The 19829-nt window shown below is 47.6% G+C and overlaps 1 protein-coding gene and 1 non-coding gene across 2 annotated transcripts in view; both read right to left on the bottom strand.

Annotated features, from left to right (window-relative positions):
* Nucleotides 1-19146, bottom strand: part of LOC116147050 (sodium/potassium-transporting ATPase subunit alpha-4) — a 28416-nt gene extending 9270 nt beyond the window's left edge. Inside the window, exons 1-15 of the mRNA XM_010993105.3 lie at nucleotides 18960-19146; nucleotides 18718-18777; nucleotides 16676-16879; nucleotides 15971-16084; nucleotides 14284-14418; nucleotides 13893-14010; nucleotides 10617-10885; nucleotides 8811-9009; nucleotides 8462-8571; nucleotides 8149-8283; nucleotides 4879-5068; nucleotides 4563-4735; nucleotides 1416-1552; nucleotides 887-1037; nucleotides 416-584 (exon numbers count right to left, since the gene is read on the bottom strand). Coding sequence (XP_010991407.3) covers nucleotides 416-584; nucleotides 887-1037; nucleotides 1416-1552; nucleotides 4563-4735; nucleotides 4879-5068; nucleotides 8149-8283; nucleotides 8462-8571; nucleotides 8811-9009; nucleotides 10617-10885; nucleotides 13893-14010; nucleotides 14284-14418; nucleotides 15971-16084; nucleotides 16676-16879; nucleotides 18718-18777; nucleotides 18960-19109 — 2314 coding nt within the window. The 5' untranslated portion in view covers nucleotides 19110-19146. The remainder of the gene's footprint in view (nucleotides 1-415; nucleotides 585-886; nucleotides 1038-1415; nucleotides 1553-4562; nucleotides 4736-4878; nucleotides 5069-8148; nucleotides 8284-8461; nucleotides 8572-8810; nucleotides 9010-10616; nucleotides 10886-13892; nucleotides 14011-14283; nucleotides 14419-15970; nucleotides 16085-16675; nucleotides 16880-18717; nucleotides 18778-18959) is intronic.
* Nucleotides 7192-7293, bottom strand: LOC116148245 (U6 spliceosomal RNA). The gene has a single exon (XR_004131764.1). It is a non-coding gene; the product is annotated as a U6 spliceosomal RNA (small nuclear RNA).
* Nucleotides 19147-19829: the final 683 nt, after the last annotated feature.

Raw genomic sequence — 19829 nt, 5'->3', positions numbered from 1 at the left:
TTGATTTGGCTCATGCATTCAGTTCATAGATCAAACTCCAACTGGTCTTGATACGTCAGCATCATTCAGACAATAGGCTGCTAGACAGTCCTCCAGAGACTGTGGAGTACGGAGCAGTCTCATGGGTTTGGCTACATCCTGGGGCTTACTGTAGACCCACTTGAACCCTGTGTGAGAAGTAAAACAATACCATGCCACACCAGCACCTTGCTCTTCCTAGAAAGTCTGGGCTCCTCATACTGATGCTCTGAGTACCAACTGAATCTAATTTGCAAAATTTTGACCTACAGTGATTTTTCCCAGTCTGTCTAGGAGGCTGGATGATGGGCAAAGGGAGTGAGAGCGAGAAAAATGTTACCAACTCTCACCTGAGCCCAAGAGCCAAGTCCCAACCCTGGGCACCTTGCTTCCTCACCCTCCTCCACGCCCGTGACGATGGAGGCAAAGTTGTCATCCAGCAGGATCATGTCGGCTGCCTGCTTAGAGACGTCAGAGCCAGCGATGCCCATGGCAATGCCGATGTCCGCCTTCTTCAGCGCAGGGGAGTCGTTCACCCCGTCACCCGTCACCGCCACGATGGCTCCCTGGGTGAAGCACAGAGGGAGTGAAACAGTTACTGTGTCAGATTCGGGACCAGTCCCAAAGATCGGTTTGATTCCATCAGCCCTTGTTTATTGATGTAATCATGTAGTCCTTGCCCTTCCGGCTCTGCCTCCTCCTGAGATATCAAAACACTCAACAAACAGATGCCTATCTCCCAGGTTCACAATGGGATGCTTTCGGGAGTCTCCTCCAGCCCAGCCCACACGTTCCTGTGCTTGGTTTGGGGCTGGGCTATGCCACGTGGTTCCCGCCAGATTCCCCAAGGCAACTTTGCCTCCCTTACCAGCCTCTGACATCCCTCCACAATGATGAGCTTCTGCTGGGGTGAAGTCCGAGCAAACACGATCTCCGTGTGGTTTTGGAGGATCTCATCAAGCTGTTCTGAGTTCATATTCTTTAGTTCTGAGCCATGCACCACAATGGCTTTGACGTCCCTGATGGAGAAGAATCTCAAAAGCCTGGTTCAGAGTGTTGATAATTCACCAGGGGGGCTGGTGCCCTCTAACCCATCTTTGCTCTCACCTCCTGGTTTCTCCTTTCAACCCCATCTCCTCACTTGTCCCCAGCCACACACTGTCCCCAGATAGACACATTGCACCCCCTCCCCCTTCTCCTGTACTTCTTTCTTTGTCCCATTTCCTCTGAAAATCCACTGACATTTTGCTCGGTCATTTTCCTGTTATATTTTACTTTGCAGTAAAGTAAACTCTGCACATCCTACCTACCGAAAGAATCTCCGAAAACTTTAGCGGATGGGGCAGGCTGAGGATGAAGGGGGAAAATGACAGATCTGAGTTCTTTTGGAATCTCACCCGGCATTGACCTGGCTGACAGGGATCTTGAGCCGGGCAGCAATGTCCTCTGCCGTCTCAGTGCCTTCAGAGATGATGCCCACACCCTTGGCAATGGCCTTGGCTGTAATGGGATGATCCCCTGTTACCATAATCACCTGTGTTGGGAGGGGAGGGAAAAGGAGTGGAATCATCTTCAGGGAGATCCTGGGTCCTTCACCTTTCTCTCTGAGAACTGACAGATTACTGCTTTCATTCTACAGGGGTTTAAGCAGCTCATCCCCAAGAACTTGTGCTGTCAATCAAAAGTCTTGCTACTGTGGTTTTAACCCTTGGGAGTGGGTCAGGACCATCATACCATAAAACATAGGACAATTTGGGTTCTATTTTCCCAGGAATTAATCAGGGATGGGGGTGTATTACTATATTCAGAGTTTCATTTAATTGCTTCAGAAGCTATTCTGCCTCTTTAAGCTCAAAGACAGAAACACCTACCCATAGAACAGTGGTAACGAAGGGACGCCGGGAATAATCCATCTGCTTAGCAAAACTTCATCTGGACCCAAGTGCGTTCCAATCCTCGTCCTACCTCCCTTCTTCCCACTGCCTCCTCATGCCCCTGGGTTCCAGCCCTTTTCTGGATTCCTGGGGCCAGCCCTGGTCCTGTCCCATTCCTCACCAAAGATCAGGTGCCCGTGCTCCAGCTTTTCTAGCCTTCTGTTCCTTCAGCGCTCCTCACATCTCTGTGTGTGATGGATTGCCTGTCTCTCTCCCGTCTTGGACTGGGAAGTCTGTGAGTGGAGGCATGCCTGTGATTCCTTGTTAAGTTTCCTGCCCTAGCATAATTCCTAGCCATTATAATCCATCAACAAACAATTATAGAATGAAGGAATGATTGCTTCCTGGGAACCACTGCCCATGGTTCCCAAGTGCCCCCCAAGCACATAATTTCTCAAGCTCTGGTGGGAGGAAGAAGGGAACTGTCTGTGACTGAACCTAGAGCAGAGGTCCGGGAAAGGTCAGTCTGTGTACTTTCAGAGCATGGAAATAGGCCTGGAAGGAGTTTTCCCAGGAGCCTTCCTCATTCCACACTGGCACCCCAGGCTTACTGGAAGAAGGCAGCGACGTGCTAACTAAGCTGTGGCTACCAGACACTCAGGAAAGTTGCAATGTGAGCAGTTACCCACAGCACTCATTTCAAGTACCCTGGCTCAGTTGTGGGGCATTGGATCCTCACCAAGCCTGGCCTGTGGGGCACAGGGTAACTGGTGAGGATCTGGGAGGGAACTGCACGGAAGATTAGAAGATTCCAGATGTGGTTCAGACTGAGCCCTCAGTGCTGCCTTTCAGGCTTACAGTGCCCTGAAAGTTTCCCAGTGGCCCACCAGTAATGACCTGTAGGGCAGGTGTGGTACCTAGCCCAGCTTGCCCATTCAAATGGACTGTTCTACAGTAGTTTCTAGAAGTACCACCTCCATGCCAGGCTGGAGGAATTAAAAACAAAGTCAAACACCCCAAGAGTGAGTTCCTAGGACACAATTTCACAGCCTGAGACGCACACATACAATAGAAGTACAGTTGTCCAGTGAATGGCTCCAGAGATGCCCTTCAGGTCAAGAACATCTGGTAGTTTCTGTAACTTGTTAAGTACTAAAGGAATTTCATTTCCAACTTCTTGGTGCTGACTAGACCTCTGGTGTTCCCACACCGTCTTGCAAGCTGCCCTCCTGTTCCCTTGGACCGTCTTCCCCAGATCAGACCCATCTGAGAGAACCGTTCCAGCGCTGGTTCCAGGGCTACCGTGGGCCCTCACTGCTTGGCTGCAGTTCTTAGAGGCAGCCAGGGCCATAGCAAGGGCCAACTGTCTTCCAACTCCTAAGAGCCTCCGGTGGTGGCAGATATAATGGGGTAATTTTATTTCAGTTTTTTTTTAAATTGCATTTATTCCAAAGGCCTGAACACATGGCTCTGTCTGAGAAATACCAGTCCCACAATCAACGGTAAAAACTTTGCAGCCGTGCAGCTGTTAACCTGACCTCTTTCAGTAACTTTGTAACACCCATTACCTCTGCATCAGCACCATTTTGGAGTTGACCTTGGAAGGGTCTGCCCTGTGGGGCAACCCCCTGCATAGCCATTACATTTTGTCCTCCTTGAGGGATGGCATCACATGTCCGTCTTATACCTCCCTAGAGGGAACATGGGATGATTCAAATTTCTCACCAAGTCTGCTGAATTTCTGTCAGCTTCGAGTCCAGAATAGGTAAGAAATTTAAAAATTTAAACCTGTGCCCAGAACCAGGACTGGCCCAGAAAGCACTGAGGCCTCCTGCTTCTGGGGCAGCTGCAGGCCAGCCCACGTCCTCTTCTGATTGTCACCTGTCACAGCTCACCCTGCCTCAGGCTGTGACTGAGTCCTGCTCTGGCAGGCATCCTGACTAAAATCACCTCTTATTCTCCTGGCTGGGCCTCCCTGCCTGTAGGCACAATTGTAACTCTCTTCTTCTAGCTAGAGGGATCCATCAGTTCCCAGACAACATGCGTTTTGACCACATCCGCAGCGTTGTCCCTCAAGGCCAGCACCCCACCTGTTCCAGGCCCCAGCCCACTCGGCCTCCCTCTGCTCACAACCCACCCAGCAGTACATTTACACGACGTCTTCCAGCACGTCACTGCCCCCAGTGTGGCTGGCAGACCAGCAGCAATGACATCACCAGGGAGCTGGTCAGAAATGCAGTCTCGAGATGTCCTGGACCTACGGAGTTAGGACTTGCATTCTGACAAAACCTCCAGGTGGTTCACATGTTTGAGAAGCGTTGTGCGAGGGGACTGGTTCCCAAACTTGTCTGCACATTGGAATCTCTAGGAAAGTTTAAAAAAATACAGATGCCTAGGTCCCACCCTAAGCATTTCTGATATAATGGATCTGGGGTGAGACCAAGACATCAGATTTGTAAAGCTTCCCTGGTGATTCTTATGTTCCATGCAAGATAGGATTCTAACTGCAGCAGAAACTTACTATTAAGTTATCTCTTAAGACTAAAAATCATAAGCTCAAGGAAGCAGAAATCAGTTCAATTAGACCAAGAGCCTCCTCTGCCCCAGGTTTTCTACTGTTGCTCCAGTTTCTGATGGGTGGGGGTGCTGCTGGGACGGTTAAGGGTTTACCTTGATCCCGGCACTCCGACACTTGCCCACAGCGTCAGGCACTGCAGCTCGGGGAGGGTCGATCATGGATATGAGCCCCACAAAACAAAGATTATCCATGGGAAAATTGAGCTCATTTGTGTTAAACTTAAATCCCTTGGAGTAAGTGTTAGGCAGATTCAAGAAGCAGAACCCTGGAGAGGGACAGAAGAAGGGACCAGTATTCATTCCACCATCTATGTCCCTACCCGGACGCCCCACATCTTAGAGTTTTCACCCCACAAGTAGTAACTATTTTGATGCCCCTCCCTCCAAGGCTTCTCCCACAGCCCCTCACCTAGCACGCGTTCCCCCAGACCTCCCAGGTCCAGGTAGGCATTTTGGAAGGCTTCCTTCATCTCATCGTCCATTGGGTACTCCTGCCCCCTCAGAAGGTAAGAAGAGCAAAGCTCCAAGATCCTCTCTGGAGCCCCCTTCATCATCAGTACGTGGGTCTGGGAGTTGTCCTCCTGAAGGTGGATGGACATCTAGAGAGAGGGGAGGAAGCTCCGATGGGACAGGAGGAGAGAGCGAGGGTTGGGGCAATAAAGCAAGGGAAAGGTTTCTGAGGGTAAAATTGACAGGCACGCTGTGTATACCTCCATCTCCTCGGTCCCTAAGCCAACGCAGCCCCCTTTCCCCAGCCCAGTGGGACTGTTGGTGGAGCCCACCCCTCTTCCTTTCCAGGAATCCTCAGTCTGGTAGTATTTGCACGTGCATCTCTGTTACTTCTCAGCCAGGCTGGAAGCTGAGGGCAGGCCAGGCCCTCTCACCCGCCCTGCTTCCTCTCTGCCTGGGAGTCTGGAGAGCAGTAGAGGGGCTGGTGGAGAGAGTGGACAGGAGAGAAAGCGTAGAGCCAAACACCTGTGCTCTAGGGCCGGCAGGAGTGCTTCAGTAGCTTTATGACCTCAGGTCTGTCCACGTAACCTCCCAAATCCTTAGTTCCTTCGATAAAAGGTAAAAGGTTCTGTGTTGCCCACTTCATTGGGTTTTTATAAAAGGGAGAGAGTATTTGTAAAGGGGAGGGGGGGAAAAAAAGAATGCATTGCAAACCGAGAAGCACGATGCAAAAATAGGTTAGCCATTCTAGTCCCCTTGCTGACTTGTCTCCTAGAAGAGAGAGAAGTCGCCAGAGAGGGGCTGAACAGTACGGGCTGGGGGTCAGCATCCGTGTGGCTCCGCGGGGAGGGGAGGGCAGGGCGTAGGTAGTCATGAAGGGAACAGGATGAGACAACTTGAGGACCAAGAAATAAGATCAATTTTGGTTTCCATTCTCCTGTGATCTCTGGTCTGGGAAAAGGAACTACCTATGGGGTTCCTCTTATGACTGTCAGGGAGTTCCTGCTACGCTGCCTGTCAGTCACAGAATCAGCATTGAGAGGAAGTGAGCCTGCGGTGCCCGGAGGCCCGACTGCACTGGCCCAAGAAACCAACTGGGAAACCTGGGTGTGAAATGTGGTAAAAACTGCTCCTTTGGAAACCTTCCCCAAACTGTTATATTCCTAATGCACTTAAGCAGTGGAAAACCTTAACTCATTTAAGCAGAAAGCTGGAAAAAGTTTCAAAAGCTTAATTTTCTGAGTGCTTTTAAAACATATTTGTTGACTATTTATTGGAGATTATTGGAGATGACCACAAGACCTGCTTAAGCCGAAAACTTGGTCACAGGAAAATCACATCTTGATACAAATTATAGATAACAAAGATGGGAGAAATCTGGAAATATCAGAACAGAGATATTTCTTGCAAATGGCCTGGTGGGCTAACATGTCCCTTGCAGATCAGACCCCCTGTGGCCCCAGGAGCAAGCGGACTGAGGCAGGTGGTTCATCTGTAAGGAGTGAAAGGAGCAGAAGGGTTTTCTTGGCTCCACCCCAGGCAAGCCCCGCCAAGAGCCGGGTGGCTTGCAGGCTGGCCCGGCACACTTGGTGTAGAGGAGGACTTTGCTGTTTGCTGTTTGAACTTGATATTCAATAGCTCAGAACAGGCTCTAAGGTAGTCATTTGGGGGAAAGTTGCTATTTTGTTGGACATCCCAACAGATGTTGTGGCTACGTTTTGCTTTTATTTTGAATCTTGTGGAGGGAGAAGTACCTAATTCTTTCCAGTTGAAGGCTTTCATCGGGCCCTGCCAAGCACAGAATTCCTGTCTGGTTAGTGAGGCCACTAAACGTCAGAAAAAAAGTGGAAATCAGTTTGCAGTTTGGGCCGAGGGGACCTATCTTATTACAGTGACAAAAAGCCAGTTGAGACAAAAAACTGATGGATCTGTTTCTTTAGCTTTTTCTTGTTCAGTATTCAGTGTGAAAACATAGGTAATTTGGTTTAAAAAAATCTACATAGCTTTTGTTATCTTATTATTGTTGTTGTTTTTAGTTACAAAAAATGTTTTCTTGTGGTGAAAACTTTTAAGATCTATTCTGTCTCTCTTTTTTTTTAAGTTTGTTTGGGGGGAGGTAATTAGGTCTATTTATTTATTTATTACTAGTTTTTTTTTTTTTAATGGAGGTACTGGGGATTGAACTGAGGACCTTGTGGATGCTAACTAACCACATTACCGCTGCACTATACCCTCCCCTCAAGATCTATGCTCTGAAGCAACTAACAAATAAAAAAATATGGACCACTTCACAAATTTGCCTGTCAGTCGGGGGGCCATGCTATTTTTCTCTGTATTGTTCCAGTTTTAATAGATGTGCTGCCAAAATGAGCACTAGGATGTGTTTTTTAAGACACAAAAACAAAACTGACTTTTGGGAGTCTCATTTCTTCCCTGTTGCCCACACCTGAAATGTCAGTAGCACATGGACGTGGAGAATTCCATCCCCCTGGGCAAATCTCCATCGTCCCGTAGAACTCCTCCAGTTGTGGTAACGCCACCAGAACCCTCCCTCCAGGAGCGCGGGATCCTCACGTGGGAGAGAAGTACCGTGTCTCCTGTCCCCTCATGGACTTTATGGTTAGGGCCACCACTTCCCTCCCTCAGCAGTCCTCCTTCCCTTGTCACTTCTCTCTGGATCATGGACGAATTGCCCCTGGGAAACCAACTTCATAGACAGCTGGAGACCCCCACCCCCTACCTGATGGCAGCTGCCACAGTTGGAGGCATGGAGCGAAAAGACATAATTGATGACTAGTGAGATAAGGCGCTTCTGGGACGTGACTTGCCAATTCAACATATTCTGCTGTGGCAAATCTCACAGGAGCCACGGAGAAGCCTCCTAACAGCTGCCCAAGACTGTGACGTGACCTTCCCCAGCCAGCCTTTGCCGCCTGTGGACCTTTCAGAGGGCACTTTATGACTGTTCTCTGCACCTGTGGTGTAGCCTGCTTAGGACCCAATGCCTCTTACTCTGTCATCTACACCTGTCTCCCCCCCTAGACCGCCCCCACCAAGCCATTCAGCACTTTCCCTTGAAGTGAGCCTTCCTCTTAACTGGGGCTGGTTATCTGCCCTTACCTGTTCTACAGCTCAGACGTTCAATGTCAAGGCAAAGGCAAAGCTCCCGTTTCTCTAAAAGACAAGCCCATCCCCCACCGCTATTCTCCTACCTTTGTGGGTTCGGTACCTGGTACTTGTTGGTAGAATTAAAGGGGATCTCTGCCACCTTGGGGCTTTTCTTTCTCATCTCCTTCACAGAGCTGTAAGACTGCTCGATGAACTTGAGGAGGGCTGACTCGGAAGCATCCCCTGCTGTTGCCCGCTGCCAGAATGGGGGTTGTATCAGGAGCCCGAGGGCATGGAACCTGAGCTTCCCATGGTGACCAGGAGTGGGGTAGAATGGGGGGGGGGCATCACTGAAGGCCAGGAAAGAGACTTTGAGGGGAGAGGGTAGGTTGTACCCTGGACATGGAGGTACCCTTTACTCTCTTAGGCCTGACCTTAGCTATGGGAAGGGTCTCCTGATAAGCCTTAAATTCAGCCCGGTTGCAGAGGCCAGCGATTCGGGCCAGGATCAACCAGGTATCAGAGTCCTTGCCAAATGTATTCCCTAGGGAGAAAGAAGAGAACTGTGAGCAGGGGAGAGGAGCATTTAAAGCAGGGTGTTTTTCACAGCCTGTTCTGCACCCAAATACTTCACAGAGACGACATTTCCTTTCCTCCACGCCTCCCAGCTCTCCTCTCACTTTCCAGCTCTCTTCTCGCCTTCTGGACTCACCGCGCCCTCTCAGCTCACTCATCACTTCCCTCAGATCCTCCCACTCCCCGCCCACCAACACCGCCAGTCACCAGTCTGTTCCTCGCTGGTGTCGGCCTCATATATGGTCTTATCGAACCACAAGTGGGCGACGGTCATGCGGTTCTGGGTGAGGGTGCCCGTCTTGTCAGAGCAGATGGTGGAGGTGGAGCCCAGCGTCTCCACCGCCTCCAGGTTCTTCACCAGGCAGTTCTTCCGAGCCATGCTCTTGGCTGTCAGGGTCAGACACACCTGAGGCCGTGAAGAAGGGAGAGAGTGAATGGAGAGAAGAGCTTGGCTGCTCACAGCCCTTTGTGTTTTGGAAATCTGATCATTTTGATTGCTCTTTTAATTGTTGGTACTGACTTCCCTTTTGTTACCACCTAGTCTTTAGAAATCGCATCTGTGGCTACAGCAGAGGAAATTAGGAAAATGATTTTGGTTTGTGTTTTATGGCAGAGTTTCAAAAAAAAAAAAGAAAAGAGTGCCTTCCTTTACCAGGGTATCCTAGAGACAGATCTCTGGTCCCTCTTGGGATATTCCATTCCTGTCATCTTTTCCTCTTTTCTTTTCAGCAGCCTCTTCTTCATTCAAGTTCAGGCCACACCTTTTTCTCAGATCCAGTCTTCCCATGGACCACACTGATAGCTAACCTTTTATTGTGGTATAAAATGCTGTGTGTGGTGGAGGGTTGTACCAATAGTTTTAAAAAGAAATGGAGAGGGGTGTGGGTACAGGTCAGTGGTAGAGCGTGTGTTTAGCATGCACAAGGTCCTGGGTTCAATCCCCAGTACCATCATCAAAATAAATAAACACATCGAAGTTCTTTTAAAAAAGAATGGAGAGGAGAGAATGAGGAAATTCAGAAGGGCTGTTGCAGCACTGAAAAGGATATGAGAAATCATTTAAACCAGAAGATTTTTGTTGGCCATAAATTCAGTAAAAGTCAGGTGTGTGGCAAGGTTGTTTTAAAAGTGACTGAATGAAGGCTGAGGTTATGTATAGAATTCTATTTGTGGGGTTATTATTTATTTACATAATGAGTCCTGGTGTTTTTTTCTAGTCTGGCCACACCCTGAGTGTCATTCTCATTTCCATTTTAAGAAGGATATCGATAAAGGAGAGCATAACCCAAACAGATGATCAACAAGACGAGGGGTCTGAAGACCATGTCATAGGAAGAAGGGCTAAGGGCAAAGCGATTGTTTGACCTCCCACATTAAAAGTTTGAGGGGACATGATGGCTACTGTTAAAAAAAAATCTAAAGGGTAGTTTGTAGAAGAGAGAACTGACATATTTTGTGTATCTTCAGATGGGAAAACTGAGATTAGATTTCGCTCAACACAGTGAAATCTAACTGGAGCAAATCCAACAACGCAATGAGGTGAGGTTAAAAAAAGAGGTGGGCTTCCCGTTGCTAGGCATCATCATCACCTCCCAGGGATTTTATTCAGGATATTTGGCACTGGTTGAAAGGTTGAATTTATATGGACCTTGAAGTCTTTTCCAATAAGAGTTTATAATTCTAAATTAATCTTCCTCTATAAACTGATGAATAAATTAGAGCCTGGAGTAAAGCGAGTTGGCCAAGTTCACCAGCCAGGACTGGAACTCCCTCTCGCTGATTTATAATCCAATGTTTTCTGAGTTGAAACTCACTTCCTTTCCCACTGAGAAGGAAGGGGAGGCACCAGCAGATCTGAGTGGAAGAAGTCAATGTAATTTGCGAGCTGAGCGGTCTGAATACGTATCGGGAGTACTCGGCACTTGCGAGGTTCAACCGCAAGAGATACTAGTGATTTCATTTCCTTGCGGTGGTTTATCTTCCCTGGGGCCCCCCTGAACCCCGGCTACTCACAGTGACTGTGGCCAGCAGCCCCTCAGGCACATTGGCCACAATGATGCCAGTAAGAAAAATAACAGCCTCCAGCCAGGTGTAGCCCAAGATGAGCGAGAGCCCAAAGAAAATGACACCAAGGAAGATGGCCACTGCTGTGATCAGATGGATGAAGTGTTCAATCTCAACAGCAATGGGGGTCTGGCCCACCGCCAAGCCTGATGTCAGCGAGGCAATGCGGCCCATCACGGTGGAGTCTCCTGTGGCGATCACAATGCCCCGGGCAGTTCCTGTGGATGAAGGGAGAAGTCTCAGTGCGGAAGGTTGTTGGGTTTGGTTCCTACAAAGAGGAAACTGTCAAGGGTCAAAAACAAGGTGGAGACTCAAGGTCTTCTGAGAGGTTATTATGTTCTATTCTCTTTAGTTCGTTTATACAAGTGAAAAATCTCTGACGGGATTTCACAGTTCTCCAGAGATACCCAATTTTATTTCCTAATTGCCTTCACTGTCAAGAAGGTCTTTGTTACACTTAATCTAAATCTCTCCTGTTGCCCGTATGTTTCTTATTTTGTCCTCAGCAGCTGCGTAGTTTCTCCATCCCCAAGAACAGTGGCTACCCTCCTGCTAGAATCCTATGTTCCAACATCTCTTCATCCTCTAACCCCATGGTTCTCCATCGGGTGCAGTTTGCCCTCCAGGAGATACTTGGCAATGTCTGGGGGCACTTTTGGTTGTTGCAACTGAGGTGGGGGTGGGGGTTGCTATTGGCATCTAGCAGGCAGAGAGCAGGGGTGCTGCCAAACGTCCTGCAGCTCACAGGACAGCCCTCCTTTGCCCCTGCAACGAGGAATAACCCTGCCCAAATGTCAGTAATGTCCAGGTTGAGAAACTGGGCTCTGACAGGAGCCCCCTCCCGGCTGTGCTGGCTGGAGCCAGTCTGACCCCTGCTGGGCAGTACGGGCCATAACAGCTGGGCTTCTGTACTAGCCATCTGCACCACCCCTGAGTTGGAAGGGGAAATTCATGCACACAGGATGCAGGACACTCGCTTACATGGCTTGAAATGAGGGGCCCCAAGAGGTTCTTTGCTCAAAATAATTCTTCCTGCTTTACCATAATGGCTGAAATTCCTACCATTAAAGTTACAGTTAGAATCACCCAGAAAAGCAACATATGGTACAAATAGCACTTATTTTAGAATCAGAAAGACATGGAGCTGGAAGTTCAACTTTCCAGCGTGCTAGCTGTTCGTTGTGGGGCAAGTTACTTAAACTCTCTGAGAATCAGGTTTCCTCATCTTTTTTTTTCTTCCTTTGTAGGTGAAAGCACCTACAAAGCTATGAGGATTAAATGTTTTTAAAGGAGCCTAGAACAGTGTTGGGCCCATTGTAGGCACACTTTCTTTTCTTCACTTAGATGACTTTTGGGTCTCCAGGAGGATGGATATAAAACCACACATGTGCCTTGTAGGGTGGCTCTAATCTGGCAGCTCCCACAAACGTCATTCTGTGGAGCTGCGGGTCCATTTTCAAGGTCACCTTCAGCTGTATGAGTCTGAGAGCAGGGTCCTGCTCCAACAGCAGAGGGGTCAGGTCAGCACTATGTGAAGAGTGGTTCTGTAAAGCTTCACAGTAGGAGGCACTCTGCGGATGGCTTTCGGGGGCATTCACTGAACCTTGTGGAAGGAAGATGCTAAGATAATTGAGAGGTGTGGAGAGGGTTTATTTTGGGGGGAAAGGTGAGAGTATGGTGTCACATATTTATTTTGTATCATGGTTTAATCTAGTTCTTCATTTTTGTTCCTTCTGCTATGGTTTCCTCATTCTTGGAGAGACAGGATTTAATAACTAATCTCAATGTGTCTAGAGATGGGGTAAGTTAATGTCAAGTTTGGGTTAGGTTAAGAAGACCAAATCGCCCATATTCCAGGCCACACTGACTCCTTTCTACACCTTCTATATGATGCCAGAGAAGTAGCTTACTATCCCTCCCTGCTCCCCAGGAAGATGCATGAGAACCCAAGGAGAGATATTTGTACTAGCAGCCTTGTCAAGGTCCACAGTGATGAAAGCAGAGAGGCAAGGGTCTAGGATAAAGGTTAAAGTGATGCTACCTGTTTGCAGGTGGCTCAGCAATTCCTCAGTTTAACAGCCAAGCACTCCTTCAACCTAGCTTCACCCTCTGAGCCACATCTTGGATCCCTCCAGTTTCCTATTAAAGCCTCCTCTATTCTAGCCAGATCCCTGTTTCTCACATGGAATGCCACCTCTTACCTGAAGCATATAATTTGCTGATGAAAAGCCTACTTTGGAAGGACAAATCTGAGCAGATTTCTTCCTAAAACGTAACAATAGGAATCTAATGTTTTCAAGGAAGCTTGCTAACTTGCGTCTTTCCGTTCAATCACGTTTTTAAAAAATTTATTTTAACATACATTTTATTTTCTAGCTGGATCCTTCTTCAGTCTTAATGGTACTCTTCTCCTTTAAGCTGTTTCCAAATTAAGTAATTTTATTACCAGAGAGGTCATGAGCAAGCTTTAGTCCAGAGGAGATTCTGTGGAAAGAGCATGGGCTTTGGAGACAGACCGGCGTCGGAATCCTTGATCTTTCTCTTTTCTGTTGAGTTGTGCTCTTGGGTGTTGCATTTAATTTCTTTGAATCTTAGTCTTTCATGTGTAAAATAGGAATAATATCTGCTGCATAGTGTTATTAAAATCAGTGATATCTTAGCGCTTGGCACACACTAGGCATTCAATGAAAGAATAGCTATTTCCCAGATACCCAAATATTTATTCTTAAGCATGAATAATGGTTTTCACGTGTGTTCCAGAGAGTCTTGCAGGCCTTCTTAAGCAGAAAGGATGAAGGAGAGGTTGACATAATGATACTGAGCTCATTGCTACCGCTTTGGCCAGAGCTCCCTCTCAGTTCAAGGATGGCCTAGATTTTAGGAGCAAAGCCAAAGGTGTGAGTGACTCCTCTAATAACTCGAATTTCTAAAATAGCTACAATTATAGGGCACTTACAGTGTGTTGTACTAAGCATTTTATATGTACTGTCTCTTGTAACCCACATAAAAATCTACGGGATAGTGAATTTTAGTATCATCATGGTACAAGTGTGGAAATGATGGCTTTGACCTTTCATCAAAGGTCATACAGTTCATGAGTGATGGAGAATTTAGACTATTTACCACTGGTTACCTTTTCTGCCACCTTTAAAAGATAGAGAGTTCCAGGGATGTTTGTTTCAGTCTTTGCTTTTGAATGTAGGCTATTTATGATGCGATATTCACCTTCCACACAGTTGGTGGAGAAGAAGCAGATATTTTGGGTCTCCAGAGGGTTCTCATTGGTGAAATCAGGGGAGCGGGATTGGGGCTCTGACTCTCCCGTCAAGGATGAGTTGTCCACCTGGGAGGGGAGGAAGGATGGGTCATATAGTGAGCATGGAAAAAAGATTTATAATGTTGACACACCTTTACCTGCCACCAACATCATATGATCATGCTGACAGAAACATAAACTTACACACCAGCACCTTATTATCTCTAACCTCAAATCTGCGCTTGTAGCTTCTCAAGGTTCTGCACGATAAGATCATACTTTCTTCGACTGAGCCCGGGTTACCACAGTACCTGAAGACAGTGCTCGGTGTTCCTTCCATAGCGTTTCCCAACCCCTCACCTTACATCCTTGTGAAGAGATAAGCCGGATGTCAGCAGGGATGCGGTCTCCACCCTTCACTTCTACCAGATCTCCCACCACCACATCTTGTACATGGATCTGCATCTTCTCTCCGCCTCGAATTACCAGCGCTTGCTGTGGAAAGATAATTTAGGGTCATTTCCAAAGCTTTTTACTTCCCCCTTCCAGTTCTTGGTCTCCTTCCCTCTCACCCCACTTTCTTACACTGTCACTCAACACATCATTCTTGAAGGTCTCTTTGGTAGGTTGTGAATTCTTATCATTGTTGTCGGCAGGGCCCTTTGATGCTCCTCTCACTAAAAGATGGGGTCTATCTCTCCATTCCTACACTTAGGCTGGGCTACATGGCTGACTTTGGCCCATAAGACATTAGCAAATGTCATGCAAGCAGAGGCTTAAAAAGTGCTTGCACACCGGGGCTGGGCCTCTGCCACCATATTGAACGGGCCCAAGCTAGCCTCCTGGAGGAAGAGAGGTCGTAAGGAGAAAGGCACCAGCTGTCCACAACATCTCCACTGAGGGCCCAGACGTGTGAATGAGGTCATTTAAGACCATTCAGCACAAGCTAAGGTCAGCCCAGATCAGAACAGCTCAGCCGTAGAATTGTGAGAAATGCTTTGTTTGTTGCTCTGAGCTTCTGAGTTTGGGAGCGGCTTGCTAGGCAGCAAAAACTGATAGTCTCCAAACTCCTACATCATTCTACCAAAACATTTTCCCCTGAAGTCTTACCCACGGAAGGCATTAAGTCATGTTGACGCCAAAGGGAGAGAATGGGCCTGGGCTACAGCGCTCGAGCATAGCTGTGTCTTTGGGAAAGTGGGAGCCTGTCCTTTTCCAAGTTTCCAGCCCTGTGGCTAGGAACCTCCTTCTACTGTCGTATTATTTCCGGGTTACTTATAAAAGTTTTACTTGAAAATAATCTAAATTTTCAGAAAAGTTGCAAGAATAAAAACTGTACCAAGAACACCTATGTAACCTAGATTCATCTGTTAACATTGCACCCCATCTGCTTGTCATTTGTTCTCTGTCTCTGCGTATATGTGTATGTGAATATTTTCCTGCTGCACTATTTGAGAGCAAGTTACATACATCATGATCTTTCATCACACATACTTCAGCGTGCATTTCCCAAGAATTAGGTTACGGAAAAACCCTAATGCAGTCATCAAATTCAGAAAATCTCACATTGACACAATACTTTAATCTGCTGCCTGTATTCCGGTTTTGTTAATTGACCCAATACATCCTTCACAGTATTATTTTCTGCTCCAGCACAGGATCTTGTCTAGGGTCAGATGTTACATTTAGCTGTTATGTCTCTTTCGCCTGCTTTAATCTGGGACACTTTCACAGCTGTTCTTTATCTTTAAGGTCATAGACATTTGAAGAATCCAGTCTCCCTAACCTCCTTTGTCTCCATCCCCCCTTTTTTGGAATAGAACCCCAATAGATCTGGGGTTTCGGATTCTGCTCATTAGAGTCAGATTATGCATTCCAGACCAGATTACTTCATAGGTGATGCTGTGACTTCTCAGGGTACAACCCAAGTGAACGTCACCCTCCTTCACTCACCATAGGATACAATTCTCCAGCGGAGGACAGAAAAATTGTGGATTTGGCCACATTCTACACATCCTCTCAGTAGATCCTTCCACACCAATCCTACCTGAGGTACCAGGTTCTTAAAAGACTCCATGATCTTGGAACTCTTGGCCTCCTGGTAATAAGAGAAGCAGCCAGTGATCACGACCACGACAGCCAGTACAATGCCCAGGTACAGCTGCGGGTAGAGAACCACAGGGCTCATCAGTAGGGCCTTTTCTTTCTCTTCATCCTTAGAAAATCAGCTTACAAGGGTAATAGCCATTTCTCCAGATGGAAGAAACTATGGGACTCGGGACTCAGTGGGAGTGCACAGGGACTGAAAGGAGTCTGGTTCACTCAGCTTCCTGGTGAAGGACCCTGAGCTACAACGAGGGGCCAGCAAAATCTCGGGTGTGAGAAGGCTTACGTCTTCCTCTCCAGGAAGGCTATTCATGAGGTGGTGGGTGGCCAGTGAGGGAGGTGGCAAGAAAGAGATTAAAATTCTGGGAAAGAGGATGGACAGCAAAGTGCTTCGAGGACCAGCTGGGAAGATAACCAAAGGAGAGCAAGTTTCTTGTAGGGGAAAACTATGCATCTTAGGGAGCTGAATCAGGAGCTTTCTAGATAAAAAGATAGAGAAGCCAGGAGGGACCAAAGCTCCCTTAGAAAGCCCTGGGGGTGTTAGGGATTTGGGCCCAAGGACTTCAGGAGTGCTGGGCTGCCGGGCAGAACAGTATCAGGGGCTGAGCAGAGCCGGGGCTGGGCAGCAGTCATTGGACAGACTCACGTTGTCTTTGGTAGGCTCCTCATGGAAATACAACTGGATGCTGTAGGCCACGAAGCAGAGAATGGAGCCGATCCACAGTAAGATGGAGAAGCCGCCAAACAGTTGTTTACAGAATTTGACCCATTCTGGAGTGGTGGGGGGCGGGGTAAGTATATTGGGTCCATCTCGAGCCAGGATTTCCTGTGCCTTTTCGGGGCTGTGGCCCTGTGTGGAGAAGAAATAGGGATGAATGGAAAACCAGGAAAAGAGAAGCAGCTGTAGCAAAGGGAACCTGGCTTCAAAACCCAGGTCTGCCATTTATAGCCCCTGGGTAAGCCTAGGGATCGCTGAAGCTCTCTGAAGGTCGGCCTGGACGGTCCTGCTAAGTAAGTGGGATTCCAAAATTTGCATCATAGAAGGAAATCATTCAGCCTGCTTACATAGGAAGAATTTTTAGCTTATGGATTGATTCACAAATCTTTTGAACACCTGTTTTGGGCCTGGTACTGTGGTAGGTACCAAAATGAGTGAGGATGGTCCATACCCGTACACAGCTCTTAACTCTAGTGAGGAGACACATATAAACAATTTATAATACAGCGCGCAAGGCCGACGTAATGATGACGTGCCAGACGTAGTGTTGATGAAGTGTGGACATTCACACTTTTGCTCTTTAACTTAGAAACAGGAGATAAAGGGGTGGAGGGTATAGTTCAAGTGGTAGAGCGCATGCTAAGCACACACGACGTCCTGGGTTCAATCCCCAGCACCTCCTCTAAATATAAATAAATAAGTAAACGTAATTACCTCCCCCTCAAAAAATAAAAAAGGAAAAAAAAAACCCACCTAAATACATTAATATATACATTCTCATGCTAATCTTGTGCAGGAGCTTAAGGGCTTTTTCCTCTAAGTGAAAATGATGTAGAACCTGCCAGAGGGTCATAAAGCAGTCTCTCCTTAATCCCCACTAGCCACTCCCCAACCGACCCCAGAAAAGCATGCAGTCTTTTTTTCCTTACTTATTTAGTTTTTCAGTGGAGGTACTGGGGATTGAACCCAGAACCTTGTGAATGCTATGCGTGTTCTCTACCACTTGAGCTATACCCTCCCCACTATGCAGTCTTAATAGAAAAAAGACCAGTCTCCTGTGCTCCTTCCTGGTTACCCAAGCCCCTCCAATGAAGAAATTCTAGAGCTAAGAGGAACTTAACAAGTTGAGGGCTTTGATTTAAGTTTATTTGCGGTTATTGTACGAGTGGTTATAGCAGCAGCAACAGCAGCAGCAATGGAGATAAGAGCAGTAGTACATGATTTCGCTGTACAACCAGCAGCTTTCAAAGTGTGGTCTGGGGACCTTTGGGGTCCTGAGGCCATTTCAGGGGGCCACAAGGTCAAACAGTGTTCATTTATTATACTAAATCATTGTCTTTTTCATGCTCATTCTCTTGAATATATGGTAGAATTTCCCAAAGGCTACAGGGCATGTGGTAGCGCAATAGATTTACTACTGAAAATACGTAGGAATCCAGCTGTCATCTATTAAAAAGCTAGACATTAAAAGAGATTTGCAAAATGTAAATTGCCACTAAAATCTGTGTTTTGAAGCACATAGTTATTTGCCATAAACACATTATTTATATTATTTTTACTACTATATAATGGCTTTACTCTTGTATATAAATGAATTAGGGCATACTTTTTAATTTTCTCAGTTTTAATTTCTAGTATGTTAACTATAGATAGATGTAACCCACATAAGCAAAATCTCCTAGGAGTCCTTGAGAATTTATAAGGGTGTAAATGGGTCCCGAGGACAAAGGTTTGAGAAGTGCTGCCCCCACCCCGTCTCACTGTCTCCTGTAATCCTGGACTCTCTCTGGGGTGGTCACCGTTACCCCCTTCTCCCGAGTGTGCATCCTGTGGAACTTGGCTGGGCACAGGTTGAGGGTAAGAACACGGATCTTGAAGTTAGTGGGCTAGGTTTCCAGCTCCACTTTTGTCCTGTGGCCTCAAGGCTGGGGATGGAGACCCTCTGCCCCTCAGGGAGTTCCTTCACTCACCTTTGTCAGATCCACGGAATACTTGGCGCTCAGCTCCTCCAAGGTTAATCTGTGATCATCCTGAAGGGATAAGAGAGTCAGTGAGGAACAGGTAGTGACACATCATTTCCAGGGAAAACATTCGGGGAAAGAAGGGTGGCTCTGGCCTGTGTGATTAATTCTCAAGGTGAGACGTTAGAAGGCTGAGGGTTGATAAGTGTTTTTGGAGGGCAATTTGTTGGTACCCATTTGGGGGTTCTCACCATGACTACTTCTTTCTTCAGCTCCTCTATATCTTTCTTCTTTTTTTTCCTATTCAGCTTTCTTCCACTTGGTTTAGGATCCCTTTTAGTTCTTGGGCTTGGATTCAGCTGGTGAGGAGTCACGGTCCTCTTCTTCCCTCCAAGCCCCATGGTTATCTCCGGATACGGCTGCCCCAGATCAGCTGGTGGGAAGAAAGCAAAAAGAGTGAGGGGACCAGGAGGAAGGAAGGGGCGAGGGGCAGATGGAAGGATGGCTGACGGAGGGGAGGACCGAGGCAGAGAAGGAGGCTGAGGGGAGGGAAGCGGAGAAACCCTAGAGGTGGGAGGAGGGAGTCTCATGGAGGAGGGTTGAGAGGAGCTTGGGGCCTGAATTTCAGGAAGGAGGAAGGGTAAGGAGAGGGAGTGGAAGAGTGAAGGATACTATGTGCCTAAGTGATGCAGATGTCACAGGGCCCCGAGCAGGTGGGCTGCACAGGGCGGAGTGAGGAGCCCCGCTTGGGCTTCAGGATGTGCTGGGCGCCCCCCAGCCCCAGGCCCCATGGGCACCAAGGCAACGCCCAGGCCTGTCGTCACAAAGGCCTCATGAAAGTTCTAACCAAGAATCCAGAAGCCTCCATCTCTGGGTTTGAGGACGACTGGAGCAGGTTTTGCCACAGAGAGAATTGCAGTCTGAGGCAAGACCCGGACAGAGCCCCAGCCTGGTCCACCGACTTGACTTCCAAGACTCAGAGGTACCCTGGATGGCTGACTCAAAAAAGCAAAGCGGGCCCTCTGTGTGCCAGTGGCTTCTGCTAAGGTGCACTTCCCACCAACACGGACTTGGCGCTTTTGGTCGTTGGAGGTCAAATGGCAGAACAGGTCAGATCTTGG

This window comes from Camelus dromedarius, chromosome 23 (genome assembly GCF_036321535.1).
Source record: "Camelus dromedarius isolate mCamDro1 chromosome 23, mCamDro1.pat, whole genome shotgun sequence".
Lineage (NCBI taxonomy): Eukaryota > Metazoa > Chordata > Mammalia > Artiodactyla > Camelidae > Camelus > Camelus dromedarius.
Note: the sequence above shows the minus strand (reverse complement) of the source record. Positions and strands in the feature narration are given on the sequence as shown.